Raw genomic sequence first — 10,091 nt, forward strand, 5'->3', positions numbered from 1 at the left:
CTGTAATTTATCTAGTTACGTTGCGGCTCATACAACAGTGAGTTCAATACTCAATTAAATAATTGCATCGTTAATAAGTGACAGCAGAAAAAAATCTGCAATAGGTCATTTGAAAGATTTATATAACATATCTATGAAATTATACACGAATTTTGGATCATTATTATATTTTTTTGAAAATAATGACATGAAAGAATTCTGGAATCGAGCGGGAATTGAACCCGCGAAATTGTCTATCCGGGACAGTGTTCGCAGCTCGACAGTGCAGCTCTCGATACCATGTTAGTTCGACTGAATTAATTCATCTCTTTCGTCTTACGCCGACGTAAAAAAAAAAAGTTAAAAACCATGTGTGACACATATAACAAATCCATTTAAATTATTATAATTTATAGACTATAACAATGCAGTTGGATCGTTATACGAAGATTTAAAGTTAGTTGGAAAGTCAATTTTCAAAAAGACTTGTTATTATAAAAACAAACTCGACCATCATAAAAAATGGCTAATTATTTTAACTGGAAATTCCGCAACTTTAGACCTTAAAATATCTATGGAAATTTGTCTGTAATTGAATCTACTGATGACCCCGACGTGATGCCTATGGAAATGCTGGGCCTTAGTGTGAAATAAATTATTTCGATTGCCCGTGGCCTGTGGATTATGTGGCTCTTTGTCATTTCCGGGTCACGAAAATATGGCAATGTTTATCACCAAATTTGGCAATTTTTTGTTAAGTCGTTTCACAAACCGAGCGAGGTGTTGCGATTATTTTTTTTGGCATTTTAATTTTTTCTACGCCTGTTGTATCGATTTTATTGAAAACCAAAGATAATGGGATAATAATTTTAGTTGATGAAATATGCCTTATTCAAAACGAAAATCGACGATAAATGATAACTATAAAAAGATTATTAACCCTTCGAGCCTGGTGATAATAAGGAACAATAGGATCGCAGTCTGATATCGAGCCGTGCGTACACATGTGCCGTGAGGGGTCAAGAAAAAATGACCAATTTTTGAAGAGTTATTGCAATGAATAACAAATTATACAATGATATATTTCAACTAGGTTATATGGCTAATTTTTTAGCTTTTTTTTTCAGTGACGGGATTGATAATTTGACTAAAAATTATCAATCCCGTCTTATATACATATACTTAGTATATAATCGTAAATTTAAAACTGAATGTAATGATATGAAAGATTGGTCTTACTTTCCAATGTAATTAATAGTCTTAAATTATTTCCGAAAAATGCAATCTAGAAGCTCAAAAACTTAATTCGCGCGCTTTATTGCAATATGCCTTAATTTTAGAAATGTTTTTTCATAATTATTAGAGTTTAACTGATACCTACATAATTGTTTTATATTAATTAACAGAAAACAGTAATTTTACATAATTTCGCAGGACTTGAAAATCCGTTAACTAAATACTTTTGCTTTGAAATTAAACACTTCACAAGTAATTTAAGCACATTTTAATAGGACGTTTAATGGGTCACAGTCGACAGATTACAAGAGGCGCCAAATAGTTTTGTATTACTTCTTCAAGTGGGCATCATTCGTGTCTCTTTGAGGAATATACATCCTTTCGAATAGTTGTCCCATTCTTTCGCCATCAAGGCAATAACCCGTCACACTTTCCTCGCCAAAAGATTTATTACCAACTATAATATTACCAACCTTATTACCTCGCAATAAAGACGAAATATCACAATCAAACCCATTGTCTTCCCGACTGTGATTTTGCAAAGTTCTACCCGAAAATTGGCTGCGGTTTGTGCCTCTACTGTTTGAAATATTTTCGGTCTTCATAGTGGCCTGCACAACGGAGTCTAGTGTAATTTGATCCTGCACCCTTCTTTGAATAGCTGTTGATTGGACGTTCGCCACAATCTCTTTGTACTTAGCTTCCAATTTGTCTAGTGTTGATGTCAATTCGGCTTGGTTCTCGTCGGTTACTTCGGTAATTATTTGAGCCCTCTGTCTGACTAATTGGAGCTGAAGCGAACACTCGGCCAAATGCTTCTCTCGCTGCAAATTGGCCAATTTAGCCTCATACATTCTGATGCACTTCGATTTAGATTTCTCCATTTTGTACAGGCGTTTCTCTAATTGGTCAATCTTTATTTTTTGTACTTCACTGCTGTTATCTGTTTCTTTAGATTCTTTAGATTGGTCAGACAATCTTTTTATCAATGAATGAATATTATTTTTTTCTTCTTCCAACAATTTCTGTAATCGCGATATTTCGCTATCTTTATCATCTATTATCTTGTCCTTTTCAACTGTTATAATACTTTTTTGGGCTTCAAAGCCACATTTATTCATTTCAATAACCTCATGGAGTTCTTTTAATTTATTTTCATAACTCTCCTTCTGTTCCTCCAGCCTTTTTTCATTAATTTCTGTTAATTCATTTTTTAGTTCTAATTTGCAATTCTTAATTTCAAATTCATGTGATAATTTTATTTCTTCTAGCTCCTGTTTATAAACTTCATTTATATCATCTATTTTTTCTTGTAAATGCTTAATAGTTTCTATCAAAACATTTCTAGAATTTTGAGCTTCTTGCAGTTTAAGTTTTAATGATAATACTGCCGAGGGACTTGCGCTTACTTGTTCACATGCACTGGTAGTTTTGTCAACTCTGACAATCATATCAGATCCGCGACTTTCAGGTCTCGTCTTTGCTTCTTCTTTTAATTCTTCTAATTCATTATGAAGTCTCTCGTTTTCTAGTTTTATTTCCCTTAATTTCATTATCAAATTATTTGTTCTATTTTTGTATTCATCCTCAATCTCTTCATTATTTTGTTTATTCTTCAGTATACTAGAACACGTATAAACCACTGTTTGATTGGGTACATGGATTTCGCGTTTTCTAACCCTGTCCCGATCATGATCAAAATCTAGACTTTGAGAGTAACATTCTGATTCTGAAACCGTATTGTTCCCATAAATAAATTTTGTGCTTTCTTCATCTGCATTGATCACAACGTATTCCACTTCCGAAGAAGAATCACTGTTCACTTCGTCAACTATGGGTGGTAGACTATCACATGTGGGGAATCTAGTGAAGGGATCTTCAAAAGAACCTTTAGCCAACTGAAAACACAGGGAAAATACGTATTTATTTCGCAAATACTTCTCCTTCTTCTTACATTTCGACAGACGTTGGATCCAAGCGTTACAGATATCAATCGTGTCCTGGTCCTCCAGAAGACCTAAATACGGTCTCATTATCTGTAAGTATCTTTTAAACTCAGTATCGAGACCAGAAATATCGGTTTCTTCCATTATCAAAAATATTTAACGAAATTGAGAATTTTTTTATTGAATGCCAAATTAAAAATAAATTTCTGACAGACGTCACACTATACGTCATTATTTGCTTCTTTTATATCGGCCTGCTGTCAATACAGTTTTCACTTTTATTTATATTTAATTTGAAAGAGGTTTTTGTATCATTTAATATATTTATTAAAATATTTTGTATTAAAAGGCTTGTTGAAAAAAATTGAAAATACCCGGTTACCATTTAAAACCGCTGGGCTGAAAATCCTTGGACTTAGACAAGCTGATCACTGAACATTTAGATACGCTAAAAGTTTTCTGCTATACTGCCTTACTTACCTTTACTTTGTGAAATAAAATTACTTTTTACCTAATCAATTGTTTGTTGTCCCAACTAATTACCTTTTGTACATGACAATATGCCATTGAATTAGTAGCTACTCCATGTCAGGTATACACATGGATATACACTAAATGTAAAAGACATATTTACCCTACTTCGTTCAAACTTTTTAGGAATACTAGAGCCAGGATGAAAAGTTCATTATATAATACTATTAGGTGAAAGAAAAATTTATTGAAATGACGTCAGCCCTATTATATTCCTCCCAACATAGATTTAGAAAGTGGCCCGCGCGCGCCTCCCAAGGATTCGAGCGATGTTGAAAATTGGCATTGTGCTAGATTCACAGACCGAATACTTTATTGGTCCTTTCAGGCGTAAAAGCTGTTTCTGTTACGTACACAGGCGACGATCGGAAAAAGGCCGAATAAAAACGATTAAAAAACTAAGAGCTGACGTTGTCCAAACGACTAATAGAAACGCACATTTTCCGATAATACCAAAGAACATTCTCGATTAAATTCTCTGACAAATAAAATAAACTAGCTCAAAATTGGTTCAGCCGTTGGCTACTACGATGCCACGGACAGACAGACACGTTAAACTTATAATTCTCTCCTATCTCGGGGGATTAAGAACAAAATCAAATCCATCTTGCCCTAGCGAGAAATGTCATAGTTATTAATAGAAGTCTATTTCAAACTCTGTCTATGATTAAGGCGCTTACCAACGGCCTGGCGGACCTTTTATAATCTTAAAGCCGATTCTGAAACGAACTTATTATGTGGTCGAATTTCACGCTAGAATAACTCTTAACTTCTTGGAGCCTGAGTATATTAGTTTATTGATCACTAGATGTTGCCTGGGGCTTCGCTCCCGTAGGAATTTTGAGATAAATTATAGCCTGTCTTGGATAATGTACCTTTCTAATGGTGATAGAATTTTTGAAATCGGTTCGGTAGTTTCGAAGATTACCCTCCTCAAACATACAAACTCACAAACGCTTACCTGTTTATAATAACAGTATATAGATAGCAAGGTTGTTTTTGGAAACAGAATTGTAGCTTTTCATTTGTCAGAAGCTGATGTCTTACGAGCGTTTTAATTCAGGGATGTCTTGGTAAGGGTTTTCATCAGACAAAGTACAAGCAGACTAAAGCAATGACAAATAACAATAAAAACCCGAGACCTAACTGAATTAACCTCTGCCTTGCAGTAAGTAGCACACTCCTTACACTCCATAGGTGAGACGTAAAATTACAGCCAAATCTTCAAAAAATTTCGCACCGCCGCGCGTCGAATACGCGAAGACGAGAAATAAATTTATTATAGTTAAACTCTATGAAAATAATATCTATGTACAGGTAATAAAAATCTGGGCATCAACATAATAATAAAATATGCTCTAATGTTCTCATAATACGGGCCACATGATGTACGCCGCTACGTGACGTTATCACTCCCCCTTAACGTCTTGTTACGGAGCGAGTAACCCATTTTATACGTCTTTACGATCCCCTATTATGATAATACAAGGTAGGTATTATAATCTTTTACAGAGTTGTTTTACACGGTTGTTTTGAGTATTACTGTAAATTTTAGCATAAAATTACTCTATAAAGTCAACTTCATTCCTACTTTTTACAAACTATTTAACTGGCAACGTACGTGAAATGTAATTCTCATTTATTCCCACGCCTTTGTGATGTTGTGTTAAGAAATCATCGGGATAATTATAGACTGTGTTTACACCCTTCTGAAACGGCATTACTCAGTAAAAGTATTGTATGTATGGCACTTAAAATTTATAACAAAATTCCACAACAAATCGAAGATCAGAATTTAAATTTATTTAAAAAGCACGTCAGGTCCTTGCTGATTGATAAATGTTAATACAATTTGAAAGATATTTTCAATGATAGATTTAGTTAAAAATTTAGTTTTATTTATTTAAAAATTTACTTTTATTTATAAAATCGAATAAATAAAAGTAAAAAAGTAAAGTTTTGTGGGATGATAGCATACATGAGACATGTAGGATTAAGTTTTTCTTTTAACACCACATGGAAAAAAATTAATCTCATGTTTTTGCATATAATTAATATTTGTATTGTATATCTTTACGTATGTTTGTATGAAAGTATAGGTAACTAATGTTTGTTTAATTGTTCTGTTGGATGGCATTGCATTATTTTGTTATCCATATGACCTGATGGTGCACCCGGGATCGGCTCCCGATGAATGAACTCTACAATGGTTTGATCAACGGATTATTTTACTCATTTGAACAGTGTTGGTCCCTATCATGCCAGATCGGCTTACCATTATTGTTTCTTACAATGTTTTTTTTTTCTTTCTAATAATATATAAAAGTACATAATGTACATAGTCAAAAGGTATATCAAAACAGGTTATGATTGTGATCCGAGTGCTGATTATAATATATATATATATATATATGGAACACAATTAACTTACATAAAAATATATGAGAAACGAGATGACCAGTTCCCTCTGGCAGCACCCATGGGACAGCCATCGCGTAGCTCAACCATAATAGAGGGAACCTCACGACCCGGCCCACGACTTGTATTAAAAATGCTAATTTCAGCTTGTTATCTTTGTAATACACAACACAATCTAAATAAAACCTAATTACACATAGTTCGATTTAGCTATGGATAATGTTTACCATCAATATTGTTTATAATACTATCTCATTCCTCTTCACAGTCTATCTCACCTTTGATATATTTCTTTACGATACACAGTTCACAGTTGCTTTTGTATGAGAAATATCGTTCCGAGAAACAATACTGGCTTTATATTAATCTTTCCGGGGCTTCGGGACATCATGTCTTTCCCCGGGCACCCATCACGCGACAACGTGCGACAAAATGTGCTGAGAGCTTGTAATGCCATTTCCACAACTTTGGGCTGAGGCCTGATTTATAGCGGGACAATATCCATTCATTCATAGCTTTACAGAGGCGAGGAAATTTCTAATTCCTCTCATATCAATTACAAGAATGACTTCACGCAAATAACACGGTTCATTTTTATGTAATGTAATGGCTGTAGTTTTTTTTTTTAAATAAACTCCGAATAGTTCGCCCGAGAATGCAGGATAAGGAGAAATCGGATTATAGCACGGATTCTGCCTATTTTATTGAATCCAACTGCACAATCACAGACCTTTTTATTGTACAACGCCGCGAACAATGATAGCGAGCTAAATCCTAATAATTTTAAACGCCAGGCCAGACACGTTTTTCTAATAAGAAGAAAATTACTGTAGCCTTTGCGTACTTTATTTAAACGAAAGAAAAAGTGGACGTGCTTTATTGTGTCGTATCAAGAAGTGAATTAGCTATAGACAGAAAGCAATGGTTTGCCGTCAAGAACTTAAATGAGATGATGATAAAAGAAAAATATCATTATACAATACGCTCCTGTATTTTCCGCGTCAATACAGCCTCAGCCATACTAGCAAACTGCATCAGCTCAACCACGATATCTGAAGAATACCACTGAGACCCATTCTTTTCTACATATTAAATTGCACGCTAAGATCTACTGCATAAAGTTCAGTTTCGCATTCTAAACTGACAGTTGTAAAGATTCTAGATTGTTTTTACGAGAAATATAAGAGTTTTGAATAATTCTGTCATATCTTTATTGTTTGCAGTCTTGTACAAGTTCCAAATGGTTATATCACTGAAAAGCCAAGGTATATATACTGTAGTAACCCAGAGAGGTTACCTACACGAGTAGAAACAATCTGAATGTTCCTAATAATGTTAGCCTAAATCAATTTTACCTCTTGTAACACGCAATAAGGTTCAATTAAATAGACAAATAATATGCAAATAGTAATCTATTGAGACATAATTAAAATTGGTATTGCTTAACACAAAGTCTCGAGCTTACTTTAGGGCTAGCACAACCTGTGTGATTTGTTGTTATATATTTCAAGTAAATTATATATACTTAAGTACTTTTCACCATGGATTTAATAAGTACTTCGACGGAGTACCTACTCGTTCCATGCTTTTCACATCTGCCAGATTAAGAGTGACTTGCACCGTCAAATTCGATGTTAATTTTAACCGGCTCACCGGGCGCACCGCTAACTTTTAGACAAAATGGCGTACCTACTTTGCTTTTTTCTGCGCACGTTATAGTTAACGTCAAAGTTGACGGTGCAACCCACTCTAAATATCAATGCAGCCTGGCCATAGAACATCGAAGAAAAGAAAAACAAACAATAGAACCAACCAATCGCGTTGAGTGTTCAACACTTCCGCTCACAAAGTTTGCTCTGCCAGTTGATTGAATTGTCTACAAAATTATTCACGTAAATCGGAATGGCTTGGATATTAATTGGATTTTTTTTTCTTTGATTTATTTAAATCCCGCTAATATTATAAAGGCGATGGGTGAGTATGTCTGTTTCTTCATCACGCTCAAACGGCTGGGCCACACAGCCAACAAACATTTTACTAACACTTAACACATATAAATTGGAGTATCACTGTGTTTATAAAAAATTAGTTATTTATTAATAATTTACTTTCACCTGTCCCGATGTTTTCTTGTCTGTCTGTTATCAAATCTTGCAAGTTACATTACTTGAAATTTCCCACGTCGCTTCAGTTTCCATGACAATGCATTATCACGATAAGCATGACCAGGATAGGCTCCCAACGAGGGAACTCCTCAACGGCTTACAGCACGGACATGGGATTTTTGTCTGACGTTAAATGCTACAAGATTTCTCTGGCGACAATAAAAGCTTGTGACATTAAATGACATTTTTGTAGAAAAACTATGAAGGATAATGAATGAAGGCCTTCACTTTAAGTTCATCTACCAAAAATATTTATGACTATCGACCCTAGTTCTCTCCTATACGTTTTCGTAAATATTTCTTATGTACAGACACAATCCGGTAACAGTTTTATTATAATATTTACGATGATTTATGTATAAGTCACACTATCTTTATTTTATGGATGTTCTGATCTGTTTATCCCAACGTAACTCAAAAACAAAAACCAAACATTTTGTAGGATAACAATTTAGCAGATAAAGCCGTGCTTTGGATAGGTATCAATAAAATCGAGTCGCAAGTTAGGAGATAGTGGAAAAAAAAATATTATTCGTTTTACTATCAAACTGTAAGATCGAAGTTAAGACAAGTAAAGGCATCATAAAATTCGAAAAAGTTCACTCTAATTTTTGACGGTGACCTTTTTGTAAATGTTGAAACAGACCTTCAGAAAAAAATTGAGGGAGTAAACTTTCATTGTGTGAGAATCGAGACGAAGAATTCACGTACTTGTCAGACAACATTAAATATAATTATCTTATAATGTAATGATTGTGCAAAAATAATACGGTTCCTCAATATACTCAAATCGTCCTGTAGAGGGAGATTAGAGGCTTTGTGGTCTCACAAGAATGAATGTAATGAATGGCAATCCACGATTGAAACAGATTGAGCAAATGTAAAAAAAAAAAAACTAAATTAGTGATCTATCTATAGATATTAGATTATTAGAGAGAGATTATTAAAATCACATCGCTTACTTCCCTAATTTACGCCACACACCTTAATACATCTTTCCGAACAAACGCAACCACAACCCTACATATTTGCACACAAATGTCGCCTTTATCCCTCATCTTATAAGGCTGGGAATTCCCTGTATGTGTTTTGCGGTAGGGCTGGCCGTTTCATCAATCGACTTTTAGAATCTGGGCTTGTATGGTGGAACCCTGAAATGGATTTCCATTCGGAGTGGAATTAACGCGTTTCGTGATTACAATTCGGCTTGTGGTACCGATCACTAGAATTTGGGACTGGCCTTTTGTAAATCAACGAAATGGCAATTGTAATCGATTGATAGGCTTAGAAGCAAAATATATAGAAAATATTTTTGGGATTGACAACAACATCACAACAGACGAACCATTATTTAGACTAGCTCTGGATAAGACGCAATTTAAGGAGCTGACGGCCCACATTCAGTAATGAATAGGTACATCAAGAAAAAGAATCTAGTAATATAAGAATAGTCGCTTCATACATTTGTCAAAAAAGCTATCTGGCTAAAGAGATGACGAGACATTAAGTTGGTAAGATTACCCATTTGTTATAGCGACGCGACACACTGAGATGAAAATCGAAGACACAGAGTTAGTGTATACGCCCCGACGGTATGTATAATTTTTGTTAAATAAAGTTTAGAATTGTACAATGAGAAATGAAAGTAATCGATTCCAACCAGGTTGTATGTTGAGGCCCGAGACGAGTGTCGAGTACCGCGAACACCCAACAGATTTGAAATATACTTTCTTTCGAGTGATACATAGTGTTATTTACGACAAATACCTACGCGGATATTAAAAAATAAGAATGATATACAGCCATAATTACAACC

The 10,091-nt window shown here is 34.4% G+C and overlaps 1 protein-coding gene across 1 annotated transcript; it reads right to left on the minus strand.

Annotated features, from left to right (window-relative positions):
• Nucleotides 1–1,466: 1,466 nt before the first annotated feature.
• LOC128680535 (probable DNA double-strand break repair Rad50 ATPase) lies at nt 1,467–3,364 on the minus strand. Its single transcript, XM_053763761.1, has one exon. It carries the CDS (start codon nt 3,303–3,305, stop codon nt 1,545–1,547), a length of 1,761 nt encoding a protein of 586 aa, XP_053619736.1. The 5' UTR covers nt 3,306–3,364; the 3' UTR covers nt 1,467–1,544.
• Between the last annotated feature and the right edge of the window lie 6,727 nt (nt 3,365–10,091).

Source organism: Plodia interpunctella, chromosome 2 (assembly GCF_027563975.2).
Source record: "Plodia interpunctella isolate USDA-ARS_2022_Savannah chromosome 2, ilPloInte3.2, whole genome shotgun sequence".
Lineage (NCBI taxonomy): Eukaryota > Metazoa > Arthropoda > Insecta > Lepidoptera > Pyralidae > Plodia > Plodia interpunctella.

Coding starts and splice junctions, on each gene's coding strand:
- LOC128680535 (XM_053763761.1), bottom strand. CDS start 3,305: ATGGAAGAAACCGATATTTCTGGTCTCGATACTGAGTTTAAAAGATAC.